The following is a 17682-nucleotide window of genomic DNA, read 5'->3' as shown; positions in this document are numbered from 1 at the left end:
AAGCCCCAGATGTTCCTTGAAATGAGCAGCAATGGTCTCAGGGGCTGCTGTGATCTACAGAGGAGAGAAGGGAACGTCACACAGGAATGGGAATGCTGCTGTGACTATTGTAATGCCCGCTCCAGCTTGCCTAATGCAGGATGAGAGGGATGCACGGCTCTGCTGTGTGGCCCAGCAGGCATCCCGCTGCAGCCCCCTGAGCATCCAGTGCCTGCAGGGCCATCGGAGCCAAGCAGGCAGACGCCTACCAACACTTCACTTGGAAGATAAAGCAGACAAACAGGAATGGGAATCAAGTCTATGCTTTTAGCTCCTCAAACAACCATAATGAGATTTGACCTCTCTGTGAGGTTCAAAGCTGGGATCAGAGAGCACACACTTCAGAAAAAACTAATTCAAAGCAGCACTGGGCAAGGGCAACTTTGCCATCTCTTATGTAGCAGCGCAGTTTGCACAGTCACAGGTCATTCCTTCTGACTGTGCAGCCAGCACTTCTTCCAAGCAGCTATTAAAAAAATAAATTAAAACTGCTACTAGATCAGAAACCTGTGTTTTGAAGTCCAACTCACAGCAGCATTTGCCTGGTGTGAAAGGCGTCTGAGGAACCTGCGCACAAGCTGCAAGTCAGAGTGTAATACATGCATTCTTAATAGCAATTTAGTGTGAGAAATGAATTCATCACTAAATCCTGCATGGAAATCTGTTCCAGTATAACCATCCCTTCGCATTTAGACACTCATTACACTACAGCTGTCACGATGACCCTCGCACCTCTAAGAGGCAGGAAAGGAATAGGTGGCATTTTTCTCCTTCCTGCTACAGTTTTATTCCAGCCCCTGCAATCCCCGACCTGGAGACCCACAAGAGGGCGGTCGGGGTTGTGTTTTCCCTTTGACGACATAATTTCCCACCTTAGCATCCTGGGGAAGCTCACCACAAAGTCACTTTGCATTTTCTGTGTCCGCTTACAGCTACTTTCTGAAGAGAATACAGTTGGTTACCACATGCCACAATATATACAGATAACAGAAAATGTTTACTGCAGATGAAGAAGCTGTTTATTAATTGTAGACCCTGGCATGTTTGTTGGGCAGCCTGGCTAACAGCTGCATCAGCCAGCAGGCCCCCAGATCACACAGCTGATCGTGCTGGTGTTTAGAGGGTTAAGGTGCCTGCAACATCTATGCTGGCCTTTCAAACACTGAAGTTTCTTCTCCTATTTTATTTAACCAGGAAATTCAAAATGATAGTATTAAAAATAGATACAAAATATCAGACAAAATCAAATCTCTCCTCCTGAGCTCGAGAAAAAAGTTACACCATTATCAGTGCTAAACTCTGCTTTAAGACCAGGTCATCACAAGTTTCATTTAGAATTAGATACTATCATTAGTATTATATCTTCACGTCTTCAACAGCTCTTGAAATCTCCTTATCCACCTCCCTCACTCCCTCCTCCTCCAAAATCAGGGCCACAAAGTGCTGCCTTCTCCTTCTGCACCACACAGCCGACAAGCACAGCAGCTTTCCACCTCTGCTTCTCTCTAGCTCCTCCATCTATCCTGTCTCTGCTCTCCCTCCTGCTTGCTCATTTCTTCTGTTTACCTCCTCACCTTCTTGTATATCTGTCCTCAAAACCCTATCTTCCCTCACATGCTTACAGCTTAAATACCCCCTCATCTTTCCCAGCACGGTGCCATCTCCCGTTAACTCCAAATGCTGTGCACTTTCACTGTCTGGAGTTGGTTTGTTCCAAGTCCTCCCAAGATCCTTTCCAATTTGGCTTTGTTTTGTGTTTTGGATACCTTGTACAACCAGTCAAAGCAAAAAGGGGTTTTTTTTTAAAGAAAACATAGCCTTGGGATGGCTGTTCTATGCAAGCCATTCAAGAGGAACTAAAAGGCAGCAAAGGTTTGCATTTGACCCTACAGAAGTCAGTGTTACTAAATGGATTTTGCAATGTGTCATACCAAGAAGTATCAGAAAACAGCAGCCAGTCACAACCGTTTACTTATGCAGAAGTGAAGGCTCTCCAGATGCCCAAGGCAGGAGAAGGTACTCACTGCAGCTGCACCATGGAAGGGATATTTGTAACCTTCACCATGTTTCAGCTGAGGGACACTGAAGCCTCTGTCATTTAAAGAGAGACATTTCTCTTGTCACCACTGCCACAGTGAGCATCTTGCCCACCCCGGTGGCCACCCACTAGAGGGAAGCAGCTCACACAAGTTACTCTCCTGCAGTGCCAAGCTTTCCGCAGAAGCTGGATCAAGAGTGGACATTATTTGTGGGACACCTCTGCCCTGAGAAACCTCAGCTCTGCTGGGAAGTGGGAAGGAAGCTGGCAGGCAGGAGTGCTCAAACTGCAGGGCTTAGAGCAGACATTAACTCCGCCAGAGCAGCAAAAGTGACCGCTTACAAAGGTGACTGCTCTTGCTGGTGATGTACTTGGATTTGGCACTGAAGCCTGTGCTCTCACTTCACCAGCTCTCATTCCACTTGCTTCCTTTGTTCGCATTATTCCTACAGCAGCCCTATACACGGATTTTCACTACACTGGTCGTGCCCCCGTTTCCCCCTCGAGCTCTAGGAGCAGGCACAAGACAGGCAGCACAGATGCACGGAACAGGGGGACATAAGGAAACATGAATGGCATTGAATGGCAAGTGTGGGGGTGTGGGGAATCAAGACAAATTCCTTTCCTGTAATCCTTTAGAAGCAGTGTTTAGACAGCGTTTCTCGTTTCATCAACCAAAATGCACAGAAGATTTTTAGTGGTAGGGAGTCATAAAGGAAAACAGGGTCTCTCCTACGATGCAGTGCACACAGCCCAGACAGCCACTCTGGGATCTCAGCCTTGCTCCACTGGCTCTGCCACGCGTTTGGCTACAGCTGCCGCTTTCCTCTGGCTCACCTGCACGAGGATTGCTCCTCAGTGTGGGTCTGAGCTCCAAGATCTCCTCTGTGCTTGCCAAGGTAGCCGCTGCACACAGCTGCTAGGTTAACTCTGCTTTGGCTGAGGCGCCAGATACTGAAATAATACAACATTAAAAAAAATAAAGAGTTCATAAAAATACTTTCTCTTTCCATTTCAGTTGGCTCCCTTACCCCAGCTATGTTTCAGACAACAGTGGCAACTAAAATGTACTGACAAGTCAAGGTCCTGCTAGTAACGGGGAAAGTCAGGGATAGCATTAGCAGCGATAATCCACCCAGCAAAGCTGCCTGGGACAGAAGTGACAGCTCCATCAGCAAATCAGATGATCCACGCAGGTAAATTCTTTCATATGCAAGCATTTTGTCAAGATTCAGTTAAAATAAACCTACCTGCTATTATTCTGAAGGCCTTCCACCAATTTTGGATGTTTACTGGATAACGGGAGGAAGCTCACTGAGGTGAAGTGGATTAAGTTACAGAAATTAAATCTGCACCGTAGCTGGAAAAATGCATGCTTCCCAAGTATGCATTGCTCATGCGGACTCTATTAACCACATGGAAACAGTCATTAACTAGACTATTTCCTCTTAAAAAGATAAAAAAATAAAAGATGAGGAGAAGCCTTCAGCGTCTGCTAAGATCCACACGTACGTCGACCACACGCAATGCTCTTCTGCAAACAGCAATAGTAAAAGAAATAAAATTATTGCAAACTGTCCTTAACCCACCTTTTCACCCAAATTCTATCGAACACCACAAATCTATTTCAAATTCATCTTCCCTTAACTAGATGAAGACATGCATAAAATTCAGACAGCTTGTTCCGTTTGGGCAAAAACAAAGAAAGGATCAAAGCTGACTTGTAACGAGCATCTAAGTCTGGCGTTAACACCATGTTCTTCACCTAAAAAGCAAACAGGCCGGTTGCAGGCAATTTACCACTTCAATTTTAACACAAGTTTGGAGGCCATTTGAGAACTAAGATGGACAAGAACCAATTTTAAGAAACCAAACAGCACTTGTCAGAATCAGGAAGACAGCATTTTTACAAAAAAAAAAGAAAACAATAGAACAAAAATATCAAAGAGCAATTTTATTTAGCTTATTTGGCACAAAACTTAGAAGAACTGTTTTGTTCCCTTCTCAAATTTAGTACAACTAGCAAGGAAAGAAGGCATACTAATACATTTAATAAGCTGTACAGCAAGTGAAATGCGGAAAGAGGCACCAGAAAGATCTACCAAAAATCAAAGTGCATGAAAAATACCTACTCTGAACGCCTCATGGTATTGTATTAAGGCACCACTCCTTTAGAAGGTTTACTAAATACATTAAGTGTGCAACTTCTTGGTTTGGAATGTAAGAGTCCTTCAGCCTGTATCAGAACTGGATACTGCAACCCCTGAACGGAACAACACTTCTCCTTGCAAATGTTATATGGAGTGACCTCTTTCTGCCCAACATCATCTCCCAGCCAGGAGTGTCACTGCCACACGCTTTGGAAAAGCCAACACAGGTTATCAGAGTGATGAGCATTTTACTTCAGAGTTTTAAGCTGTAGTGTACACCAGGCCTACAAATTGTTTATAATGGTTTTCTAGGAAAGAAATGCTGCAGAGACAAAAGTAACACAGGACATATCAGTAATTACATTACCGACAATTTGCCAAAAGAACTTTTGAGGACTTTGTGGAGTATCTCTTAAAAATCAAAGTCTGAGTAGTGTTATAATCCAGAATAATCAAATACACTTTTCAACATAACATTACAAAGCTTCCTTTAGAAGTAGCAATCAACCTACCAAACTCCACGACACTCCAGGAACTTTAAGCAAGTACATAGAAGAAGCCCAATACGAGACAGTGATAAGTGTTCTTCATAACTGGAAACATTTAATGCAAGTACCTGTAACTGCAAACCAAGTTATACTGGTGTATATAAACACACACATACACACACACTGAAACATCATTACTAGAGCCAGACACCTTGGTTCATTGTGGATTCCGTGCATCACTGCTCTTAAGGACTAGAGAAGTTGCACTAGGTTTTTTATTTCAGCATCTTATTCTTTTAAGAACCAAACCACTTCAGTTACAAGAAGAGGTACCACAGGCCAGATTCACATCTAGTGTAAACGGGTTCCAAACAACCTAACAGAAGTTGCATCCACTTCTTAACAGCTTTGCCTTTGGTTTTGCTGCTCAACTGGACCACTAGACTCCTTTACTTGCAGGAAGAAGTTTGATAAGAAATCAATACTCATATTAAAACTTAAGTGGGAACTTGTAAATGCAGAATATTGTATCAAACCACTGTACAACACCTCTACTGTAGAGAGTTTCAAACATCTCAGGAGCTTGAGACTGCTTAATCTAACTCTGGAAAAGCACATTTCTCTATGGACATGCAAAGGCATTTAAATATGAACCCTAGGCGTTCAAATATTTTGTTTGTTGTCCTGTAATGGTGTAGACCTCAAGAACATAACTGTGTGTCCCATTATAAAACCAAAGCGCCCTTGAGCATTACAAATTCTAAACAGCAAGGGCTGAAAAGGGCATCTGGAAGTGATCTACACATTATAGAGCATGGTGTTTCACAAGTCTCAAAACAGTTTGGTTCATACTTTCTGTGATAGCTTTCCCTATACCTTTGCCCCAATGCAGACCTGTAGTTTTCAGTAACTCTTTTACGCCTGAATTATTTGCTACCACATAGAAAACATGCCACAGAAATGGCAGTCAGGGCTAAACATTTAATAACATGTCCTTTTTGTCCTTTATTAACAATTACAATCAGTAGAAAGAAAAACTATTCACTCAACTCATTTATTTCATGATTTATATGTAAGTCATGTAGCAACTTAACATTGGCGTTATACATTTGTGCTTCCATTCTGTGGCACTTTGAGGAGGAATTCATTTCCAGAAAATCACATCTTGCTGAAGCATTCTTTTGCATTTGTCCAAACTTGAATTCCCTTTAAAAAAGGTTAAAATTCAATAAGTGGAAATATACTTTGCTTGCAAACCCCATCATCAGACTTTCTTCCACAGAAGACTCTACAAAAGAGTCCCATAGAACTTCACATGACAGTAAGGCAGAGATCACACTGGAATCGGAGCATGCTACCTAATCTATATCAACATTAACACATTTCTGGGTTAGAGTAGGACAGAATACGTGGGAGGTTTTACACTAGTGACCTTCCAACCTTCTGTTACTGCAGCTTTCCCAGTTATTGGAAGTTTGCGTCTGATCCCCTGCTGATACGGATAAAGACACTACCCTGCCCTTACAGAAACATACCTTTTTGCACATGCTAATCTGCATAACAGCATAGCTTATAAGCGCCTCCTTCAAATCATGATTCTTCTGTTCTTTAAACCGTTCAATATCAGCCCAGGCACTTTTCACAAAGTCTCTGGAATCGAAAGCAATACTTCTGTTAGTTTTTTTAACATGTTCCATCCTCAAATGATGTTCCTTCTTCTGAACCCTCAGCAAGGAAGCTATGTATGACAAAGAACTCCATTTTTTTATCAATAAACCAAGTTCTGTATTTACTATGCATCCCACAGTGTCCTCATTTCAGAACTAGCACTACTACCTAATTCTCCACCTTCTTAAGGTTTTTAATGTAGCGAATCAGTTTCTCAGAATGTATTGGGTTGGTTATCTGGGTTTTTTTTCCCCTCAATAAGCATCACTGCCATAAAACCAGCACAATTCAGAATATATTTTTCTCCTCAGCTTCTGTTGGGGTAACCAAGAATCTTCATGCTAATATTCAGCACACAACACTGCACATTTCTTTGTCAATTTTCAAGTCAGAATCTTGGTCTTTCCAATGTGAAATCTCACTTGTTCTCAGAGTTTGACACACTCAAGTCCAGCATTTACCATGCAAAACTGACTTGGACAATTCACATCAGGAATTAATTTTGTTGTTTTGGTGATATGTCTTCAGGTCTCCTCAACTAAAATGGAGGTATTACAGATTTCTGAAATTCATCGCTCTCATTTGTGCTGGTCTATACATACAAGGCAAGTAGTCACTTGAAAATTGCTTCCAGAGCTACAAAAGCAGATCCCCAGCACTTCTGTCAAAGCGATTAAGAAATTGCATTTATTGACCATCTTGTTGTTGTGAACTATTCGTGAACTAGACTTACCTTTCCAGTTCTAATCCTAACATATTAGGAGATACCATGTTTACGCCTTGTATCACGCAGTGGATGTGTTCTGAGACAACCTCATTGCTTTAGGAACATTAGTTTCTATTTTTTCACGTTTGCATTCCTGAAGAAAATTTTTCACTAGAGCACCAAGAAGCAATTACTCAAAACAACTCACCAGAACTTCTAATCTCTTTCAAACAGGAGTGAGTTGTCCTCCATAAGAGAAGCTGCAGAATATAAGCTCAGGACCCATGCACATAAACCAAGTTAAACGCTGTATTTGAAGCAAATCAGCTTTTGAGTCTTAGGCTATTCAGCTGCAGACCTACAATCCCACCTGCTAAACTTATTACTAGCTGAACATAAAAGCACGCAAGTCAGCCATTACAGTAGGTTCTGTAACTGGGAAAGTCATCAGGTTTTACATAAGCCATACACTCAGACCAGAAGCTAACTACATGTACTGTACTTTATTTCACAACTTGCAGCTGACAGGAGCTTTTATAGACAGCTCATAAACACCAAGAATATATTAAAAACACTTATAAAATGCAAACACCTTCAAGAGCATCCAGTCAAGGACTTTTGCTAAGACAAGCCCTGTGTTTTCTTTGAAAAGTCAAGCCCATTTACCTGCCTTCCAGATTTTTAGACTTAAGTTGTTCTTCTCCTTCCTGTATCTGCTCTTCTAGAACCTTTACCTTGGCTTCCCTCTGCTCAGGGGTTTCCTGACCGAAGAGCTTGCTGGTCATTCCTTTCAGAGAGAACGTTCTCACAGTCTACAAAAAGGAAAAGATGCTCTAGGTCTGGGATTCTGAGCACAGCCACAAGTCATTATGCGATTTTCAGCAGCATTTGCCTTATACTTATTATTCAGTTGATTTTTGGCTTTAATGTCTATTTCATGAGTATCCCATTGATACACAGCTATAGAAGGTACAGTGGCTCACATTAGACTGAGCAAAGTGGGGAGGAAGTAAATTAACGTTTAAATTCTTAAGGCCAGTTTGTGGACTGGACCCTAAGTGAGTCACTCCACTGACATACACAACCTTTCAGAGCAATTGTTTTACTGAAGTAGGAAAAAGCCTAATTTGTATTCAGTATGAGAAAGAAAAGCCATAAAGTAGTAGTATACAGAGCATCAACAGACCCAACAGCAACGTCAAAAATTCTAAACACTTTTATTTGAAGTTACAACTTTAAGATAATGGTTTTAGTAACATAATCTTCCACATAAAAGAGACTAGCCACATACCAGTAATATCCACCTTTTAAAAGCCAGAAGAAGCCTTTCAGAATTTTGATCTTCAGGATAGAGTTGTTTGTGTTATGCTTAGGTCATATTTCCTGCGACCCTTTACTTGCTCAGTATTCAATGAAAGAGTTCTGGTACAAACACCTCACGCCACCAAGAACTAAGTTACTTTAAACTTCAGGTGCCTACAGCTCATATGACATCACTTCTCAAGCAGCAGCCAGCATGTTAGTGCCATCTAAATGTTGTTCTAAGTAACTTGTCTGAAATAAAAAATTAAAAAACAATAAAAAAGAGGCATCCCGGAGAGGGAAGTGGAAATACTCACTCCTGTTGCCAGCTCCTCGCACTGCTGTTTCTTAGAAGTTAGGTCCTGTGCAGCCATTTCCAAGTCATACTGCATTAGTTCATGTTTCCTGCAAACTGCCCTGAAAAATAAGCAATTAAAGATCTGTCATGTAATACTTTGTTTCGCTACATTTCCCTCCATTTAAACTTTACAAATGGCATCATGCTTTTTATTTTGGCAGGCAGCACATTCAATTATTTATCCAGCTCAAATTCAACAGCCTTATCACAGAACACATAACTCTGCAAATGCCATAGTTAAGCAAGCTTGGATCAAAGTATAAAGAAAGTTCTTAGTACAACAGTATTCTGCTCTTCTCCCCTTTTTAGACTTATTCTGAGACACTCAGCAATACAAGCCCCACCAGCTTCTTAATGACATCACTGTAAAATGGGTTTTATTTAAAATATATTACAGAAAAATCAGTGATGACAAAAGGCATCTGGAGATAGTACCTGTCACAGCAGCAACGCATCAGTCAATAAGAAAATTCTTCACATTTTATTTTTTAAACAATGAAACGAGAAACTGCTCCTAGATTCATATAGCTCCTTTCATCTGGAAAAGAGGAGTTTCCTCTGACCACCTGCAGTAAATCCCAATCCTGTGTGGGCTGATGATGCTAGATCCGTACTCCACTGCCAGATGCACATTCGCCTCCTAGGAGAGGCTACTAGTGCTCTGGGTTCCCACACACCAGTCACCACACTTGCCAACCCGATTCTCTACAGCACAATCGAACCTCTCCAAGAGGTTCAGGGCGAGGCTGTGGAGAGCACAATAGCTTTAGGCACAATCTTATAGCATAAAAGCAATTCTTCCGTATTCACTCCTGTAAAGGACAACTGCCCTATAAAAGACTAACATAAAAAAACCCCACACCAAACCAATGACAAAAGAAACCACCAGCACTTAGATGCACAATACTGTACAGCAGATCAAAGTTACATGAGGCACTTTGAAACTTGCTGGAATTCGTAATGGCTGTAGCAGCTCTGTTTGGCCAATCTCATTTGAAAGCTGAAGCTTTCAGCACATTGGGGCACTATGACACAAGAAGTCAAGGAAACAGTGTAACCAGAGGAGTAAACAGCATTACCTTCCACAGTACAGGGAGTTTAGCACTTCTGACATTTCACAATTGATCAGCTCAATTCTAATTTTTATGGCCACCCACAGAGTAATCAAATACGACTATGCAAACGAAGAAATGAGAACATAGAGACATGGAGATTCCACAACACTGAAAATTTCCATTTCTCCAAGAAAAGAAGAGGATACCAAACTAAATTCAACATCAACAGAATGTCAGGGGAGAGGACTACAGCTTGCGAGCTATACACTTCTGCACGTACCGTAGGGCTTCTGCATAGAAGAGATATTCTTTCAGCTGATCCGCATAATGTTCCTCTTCTTCCAGTATGTCATCAATAGAAGCTGCATATCTGGTGAAAAACAGACATGGCTAAATAAAAAGTTCTTTAATTTAATCTTCAAGGACTACACATACAGTAAAAGTGAGGATACCTCCTTGACAGAAACACCAGTCACAAAGTAAACAGTAAAAGGCACTTGCAAAAAGGAGATTCCTTTCTTCTTAATTAAACTCTGAATCACCTAATATAAACATTCCCGCAGGCCTGTTTCTTTGTTTGGTTACTACAACGAATCTTTCGACAAACGTAAGATCTATCGTAAGTTTCTTGCTGAAGATGAGGCAGTTTTTATTACAAGAAAGGAAAACAACTTATTCTTCTCTTCAGTGAACTGTCAATAGACAGCACTAAGATAAAAGAAAGACATGGTGCAGAAGAAATCCAACAAGCTTAAAGCATTAAGGTATAGGAACATGAAGATCATACCTTCTGAAAAGCAGAGACTGCTTTCATTGTTCACTATTCAGTCTGCATACAGGAGAACTCACAGTGGTGCTCATATAACCATGACAATAAGTCCTTTAGCTCCTTGAAAGTCTGTTGCTTTGTCTGCTGTGTCAGTCAGGCATATCAATTCAGAGCAACAAGACGTTTAAACCTTCCTTTTAGGGAGAAATCTGAAGTACAAGAGCTTGGACCAACTCCACAGCTCTTGAATTCAGTGAGTTTTGTCATTTAGGCTTATGCCCGCCAAAAATGGCAAAAAATGTTTTCTTTTTCTCATTTATTCTGCCTATTGGACAATATTTAATAGGTTCTCCCTAACCAAGGTGACTCCGCTTGGACAGATTTGCAGGGACAGGCCTATAGCTAAGCGGTTACTGCACGTGTCACTTGGCACAGTGACAGAAACAGGATGCCACTTTAGCCAGCAACACAGGGCACATGTCACTGGAAATAAAGAAAATGAATAAGATCCCATCACAAATGCCTTCCTCTACTCTGCCAACTCAGTCTGGATTCTCAAGTACACAGCAAATCCTTGCTGCAGGCTCTCCAAAGCAAGCATAAGTCCATGCTTGTCTAGTGACCAGCGCAATGTGACCTAAATGTTAATTACAACACCTCTTGGCTTTAAAGTTTTCGCAAAGTCTGAGTTTTTCCCCTTTCTTCTTGTGCCTCTCCAGTAACTGGCTCTATGGAAGAAGAGGCAGAGGCTCAAGCTGAAAGGGAAGTGGTAATGTGACTTGGGAAAGAACAAGAAGCCCCTCCTGTAAGCTCTAAAAGAAACCTCAATATCACTTATCAATATTCCAAATATCACCCTGGGAATCTAAGCAGACACTGCTGAAAGTTATCATTGTCCTCAGGCCTGTTCGGAAGGGCATGCAAACTAAGGCTCTTCAAAGAGGGAGTGTTTACCTGCAAAAATAACTGGAAGAATGCAGAGCCTGAGGAAAAGCTGCAGACCTGCCCATCTGTTCCATTATGAATTTTATCAGTTTCTGAGAAAGATGAGCTGTTTTGATGCTCTGCAAAATCAAAGACGTGGCACACCCAGGAAAAGCTCTACCAAGGCTATTGGTGATAAATAAGCATAACATGAAGTGACCTGCAAGAGCAGATCAGTTTAAGCAGAAGGGATACAAAAACAGGAAGAACAAGAATTCAGATTATGAATCAAAATAAGGAAGAAGTCCAAACTGTTAAAAACTACAATTCTTCTGAAAACAGTTCCACAGCCATACATGTCAGAAAGGGTTTACCTTCCCTATTTTTAAGTTCTGAAATGCATTAAATTTAGTATAGTGGTTAGATTTCTCAGGGCAGCAGATGAACCACATTTCAGTTTCAAGTTCTAAGACTAGAGTAGTGCTAGAACTCATCTGTGGCAGAGCAACTCTCCAAAAAGAGCAAACCAAACAAAACAGCACACAAAAATCCACCTCACCTAGACAGGGTTTTCATATAGACACTTAAGTTTGAAAAGCAGCGAGGCAAGTTACTTCTGACTGCCTAAGTGGAAGGACTGATTTGTCCTAAGAAGGTAGGCAAACGAGGAAAAGTGTTATGAAGAAACACTGCAATATAGGTATCTAACACATGAGGACAGGCTGAGAGAGTTGGGGTCGTTCAGCCTGGAGAAGAGAAGGCTCCAGGCCTTAGATGCTCCTTACAGCATCTTCCAGTACCCAAAGGGGGCTATGCAAAAGCTGGAGAGGGACTTTTTACAAGGGTATGGAGGGACAGGGTGAGGGAGAATGGCTTTAAATTGGAAGGGGGAAGATTTAGACTAGACATTGAGAGGAAATTTGTCACGATGAGAGTGGTGAGACACTGGCACAGGTTGCCCAGGGAAGCTGTATATGCCCCATCCCTGGAGGTGTTCAAGGCCAGGTTGGGTGAGGTTTTGAGCAACCTGATCCAGTGGAAGGCGTCCCTGCCCATGGCAGGGGGGCTGGAACCAGATGATCTTTAAGGTCCCTTCCAACCCAAACCATTTTAGGATTCTACGTTCCCACCCTTCATGGGAATCATCAGCTAAACCCTTGCTTTAGTTTAGACTGCTTCCACTTGTAGTGACAGTCTAGTTGATAGAGAGATAAAGGATAGCTCATTAATAGCATAAGGGACCAAAGTCAAAGGTCTGGCACTTTTTTCTTTCATCTTTAAAATGACAAAATTACAGCCATTCACTTGAGCTTTCTCAGACTACTCTGTTGGTTTTTATCAGTTTAGCAAGCCTCATCCTGTTACACAACACACACCCAGAGATGCTTTGGGACGCCTTCTCCAAACATTAGCAGTTTTAGATCATACTAAACAATAACAACTCAAAAGTTTAACTAAACATCTAGTAAAGACTACAGCATATGGGATGGATAGAGAATAATTAAATTAGCCTTGAAGTTTAACATATACATTAAGCAATGTTCTTAAAGTAGGTTTCCATTGCAATAAAATCCTGTCTAACGTTATGGGAATGGTAACTGGACTGGTAAGCTATAATTTCAAGAGATCCCAGACATGATCCTTACTGGTAGGAGGCCGCATGGGTCACTGAGCGAGTTCCTGAATCTCACAGCTGCTGCTTCTTGCTTGATTTGTCACTAAGATTACTGTTGTAGGAGAGCGCCAAAGCAGAAGAGATGACAGACAATGAAAGCTATCTCAGACTTCGTGCAGTGACTAAAGTTACCTAGAAACTCACTGCCATTACACTTGGTCTTGAATCCTAACTGTTACAGACAGGACCATTAAACATCTTGGATATGCAGAGCGCACTCACCCTCCTAACTGGGAGGTGAGACCCACTTATTTTTGTTGGTTACGCATTTCTAGGTGTTAAACACCTTACTGGGGTATATATGAACCACTGAAAATCTTCTCATGCCTCCTTAACTCCTCTATATTGTGCCATGTTTTCATAGTCTCTTCAATCTCTGCATACTGTTGTAGGTGCTTAAGGTTGTATTCCACTTCTACTCCAATTATTTTCTTCTGAAAGCAGAACGTATTCTCTATTTCTTTATTCTTATCAGAGCCCTCTGCCTAAAAAATATTATAACCTTTTCTGAGTGCAAACCACCATGCTAGCCAAAACACAGAAGTGTGAATAAATTATTCAGAAGGGTTCAAACTCTTAAGATCTGATAAAAACAGAATTATTCTGAAGAAGCCAAGGGTAGAGTCTGGCGTGGCTCTTCAAACCCTTCCACTTGACAAGGCATGACACCAAATACAACCAGGCAGTGGCACATATGTAAATCTGCACTGCAAACTAAAACTAAAAACTTTACTTCAACAGAAATTACACTTTATCAGTAAAAATGTTGTAAGAATAAGCTCCAAAGCTTCCATCTTTTGCAGGAGTTGCTACTTATCTGTACTGCATGATTATGGAAGAGAAATCACTGTGATAAGAAACTGTTTCATTTACTATATATGACCACCTGAAAGCAGAAAGTATGAGCCTAGAATACCACTTCCCTGAGCACTCTGAAGTGCTAGGCTCTTATTTTGAAGCCTGTACTTCACATATCCTGCCAACTGACTCTAAAGATGCAAAAAGGGAAGATTCTCTATTACATCCAGTCAGTATTTGTTTCAAGAATCCACTGAAGTTTTGGTGCCGATTAATTAAATTTCTTAACTTTCTGTAATTAAGTCCAAATCTGTGTACCATCCACTGCATGGTACAAAAGCTATCAAGACCAAATGGATCTCCTCAGGTCTGCAGTACATTAAAGCTGTATTCTACCAGTTTCTGGCATAGTAGCTTAAAAGAAAAAACTGGATGAATTCCAAACGCTTCTACTATTTCAAAATAATAATAAAAAAAGAAACCCCTCTGGCTCTCCTGAGACCTTCTGAGCTACTTAATACAGTACATGGATGCTAAAATTGTGCCTGCATCCAAGTCACAGAAATACTGTATACCTAAAAACCACGCACCCCCAGCTTTCCCAGCGCACTACTAGTATGTACTTTGGGGTTGAGGGAAAAGAGAGGAAAGAGACAGAGTTCTGCATCTGGCTTACATCAAACTATCAGATATTCAGTCAGTACTTACACATCCATGTGGTGGCCAGCACTCTGCAACCCATCCCCCATCTCCTTTTCTATTGCACTCCACTCACTGTAGGGAAAAAAAACAAGAAACAACACCACACATGAAGGGTAAGGGAAGTTAATAAGCTGCATCCTGTGTCTAGTTTTTTTCCAGGTGACACCTGAATGGAAACTGCCTCAAAGTTAGACTTGGCCAAACGATTTTCTTCCTCTAAGAAGCAACACTGACAGCGTGGCAAGGCTATTTACAGTGCTCTGTTAAAATGTTGTCCCTGCCACCTAAACTCATTCTCACAAATATACTTAATTTGGCATTGGTTTTGAGAAGAAAGAGAGAGTCTTGTTTAAATAGCTAAAACTCAATTAAAAAAAAAAAAAAGATACTAGTACTTGCAATAAAGGAGGAGGCAAGGGAGTAGCAAACTTTCTAAAAGGGAATTTGGTCTATCAGTCTCATTAAGAAGCTTTCCAGACTTTCAACACATCAGATAGAAGCCTCCTGTTCCACAAACTAGAAGGTGGGACTTGACATTCACAAGTATTTTACTGCTCCTGAAACTGTTTGCTATACGTTGTTTTCTGTTTTCATAGTAGACTGTGGTTTAGTTCTATTCATTAAAAAAATAGCAACTTACAACCATCTCATTACTGCTAGTACCAATTCACATTAGGGAGATCATTTAGATAAAGACGGAAACAGAGCTACAATTAAAATAGCAAGAGACTTGTTCTGGACACCCAAGTACATACATTGCTATTTTAATCATGTTCTCAGCTTTGTGAAGCCTTATGAGATTTCTTAGTTACAAGAATTACATCCACAACTCTTTTTTACAAGAAAAAAGAAGGACGTCCCCTTATATTTCACATAATTTATGTCTCAGGCATCTATTCTGTCCTTCACTTTTTCATAAACATTCCACTCTGCTGATGTTGACATTTGTTTGTCTTTGTGTTATTACAGAACTACACCTAATTTCACTTTAAAACCCCCAATGAGAAAGACATCTGCAATCCATTAACCCAGAGAATTAAATTTAGCACTTGAACAGTGTGTAGAAGCAGGAGGTTTCCCTTAACCAGAAGTTTAAATTCTTTAATTCTCCAGCGAGATGGAAAACTTGAGCACGCAACTCACTCATATAAATCAAAAAACGATTGGCAAATTCACTTAGAAAATGTACTAAAATTGGATAGATAGTTGTTGATTTTTAACCACTAAAATGAACTTGAAGATTTTCAGAGACAACTGCATGAAAATAAGTTACTTTCTGAAGAAACAGAATGCTAATAGAACTGCAAAATCCCCAAAGGTCAAAATACAAACCAAAAAGCTTCTACTATAAGACTAAGCTCAGTAGATCCAGAGATTGCTACATCCAACACAGAAATCTCATTAGTACTGCAACACAAAGTTTTTCAAGGCAGACATCGAAATGTTGAGGATAACAACATAACCAACAAATTCCCTTCTCTCTCTCTCCATACATATTTAAAAAACAGATGAACAGATGAACTCTTACCTGAATACTCTTCCATAGTTGCCATGGACTTTATAGACTCCGTATAGCCGGTCTGCTACCCTCTAAAACATTTTAGAGACAGGTTTTGGTCATGAACAGTAAGTGCAATTGCTTTGTGAAAACTTCATGTTAAAGTTTTGATGTTTTCACACACTTAAACAAGACTAAGCCTACATCTAACCTAAGCTATTACTGAAGGAAAAATTAACAGCATTAAGTCTTTGAAGACTGAAGTCACCATCAAGGCTATATTGAAAAATAACATTTCAAGTATTTCTTTGGAAGCGTTCAGGTATGGATATGCCTATGAAGACTACAAATAATCAAGTTACCTTCAGTTTTTGACAACCAGATGTAAGGCATAGACTCCTCTACCCAAATAATGCCAAATTTATATATACACTTGCTAATTTAACATAAAGATGGCAAGACAAAAGTCCATCCTGTCACCAAGACTGTAGGGAAACATCAGTAAAATTCTAACAATTTAATTGATTTTTCCATCCAGCTCTGTGAAACAAAGGAAAGGAAAGGAACAGAACTTATTTCCCAAGCTAGATGTCATTTCCGCTCTTTGGGGAACCACTACCTGCCAGTATTGTAGTACTGGCTGCAGCAACAACCTCAAAAGAAAAGACCACATGTACACTCTGAAGTGTGACTTCTAATCCAGATAATGCCCTTGTAATTGTCATGTACCAACAAATGAGACTGAAGTTCGGGAAGAGTTACCGTTAGTGGTCTGTCAAAGCAGTAAAAAGGAAACATAAGCAAATTTCCCAACAGATCTCAGGCGCATACAGCCCCGAGAAAAAGGCACCGTAAGTAGAACACCAGCGGTTAAACCGCTAAGAACCTCAGCTCAACAGGGCAATCAATTAGTCCTCTTTGCTGCACAGTTTCCATCAGAAATTAAATCCCTGTTGAACATCCTATAAAGCAGTATCATGCTCATTATTGGAATTGTAATTTCACGTTTCCTTTTTATGACTTAAAAAAAAAAAAATTTCCACTCTCAGTCCATGGAGTATATTGATGCATGACATAATTGTTCTCATCATTAGGAAGAACATTATTCATTACAGATTGAAGAATAAGCCAAAGAAGGGAAAAAAAAAAAAAAAAGAAGAAAAAGTGTGTTGGGAAGCATAAATTATTCATACTACAAGCAACACAGGGTATTACATGCCTGACCAGAAAATGGTGTTTTGGGGGCCTTCCCAGCCCAGACATCCAGCAAAAGCAACTCTTCTGCTGAGTAGAGAGAAGCAGACATCTCTATCGTCTCTAAAACACCTCCCTCTGATATGTGACCATCAGGGGAGAGGGCAGATTAGCAACATGCATGTGTTTGCTCCTCCTGTCAAACTCATCCATCACATTTGGAACACTTTCTCCTGCCCAAATCTGTAATAAGTCAGTGCCCCCCTCCTTGCCATCTCCTTCCCCGTACTCCAGAGCCAGATTCTCCCAGGCACAACT

The 17682-nt window shown here is 40.6% G+C and overlaps 1 protein-coding gene across 1 annotated transcript in view; it reads right to left on the bottom strand.

The window, feature by feature from the left end:
- Positions 1 to 4025: 4025 nt before the first annotated feature.
- SNX4 (sorting nexin 4) overlaps positions 4026 to 17682 on the bottom strand; it is a 36697-nt gene continuing 23040 nt past the window's right edge. The window contains exons 8-14 of the mRNA XM_054070176.1: positions 16201 to 16262; positions 14679 to 14744; positions 10085 to 10174; positions 8709 to 8808; positions 7756 to 7901; positions 6251 to 6365; positions 4026 to 5921 (exon numbers count right to left, since the gene is read on the bottom strand). Coding sequence (XP_053926151.1) covers positions 5874 to 5921; positions 6251 to 6365; positions 7756 to 7901; positions 8709 to 8808; positions 10085 to 10174; positions 14679 to 14744; positions 16201 to 16262 — 627 coding nt within the window. The 3' untranslated portion in view covers positions 4026 to 5873. The remainder of the gene's footprint in view (positions 5922 to 6250; positions 6366 to 7755; positions 7902 to 8708; positions 8809 to 10084; positions 10175 to 14678; positions 14745 to 16200; positions 16263 to 17682) is intronic.

This window comes from Cuculus canorus, chromosome 6, assembly GCF_017976375.1.
Source record: "Cuculus canorus isolate bCucCan1 chromosome 6, bCucCan1.pri, whole genome shotgun sequence".
Taxonomy (NCBI): Eukaryota; Metazoa; Chordata; class Aves; order Cuculiformes; family Cuculidae; genus Cuculus; species Cuculus canorus.
Note: the sequence above shows the minus strand (reverse complement) of the source record. Positions and strands in the feature narration are given on the sequence as shown.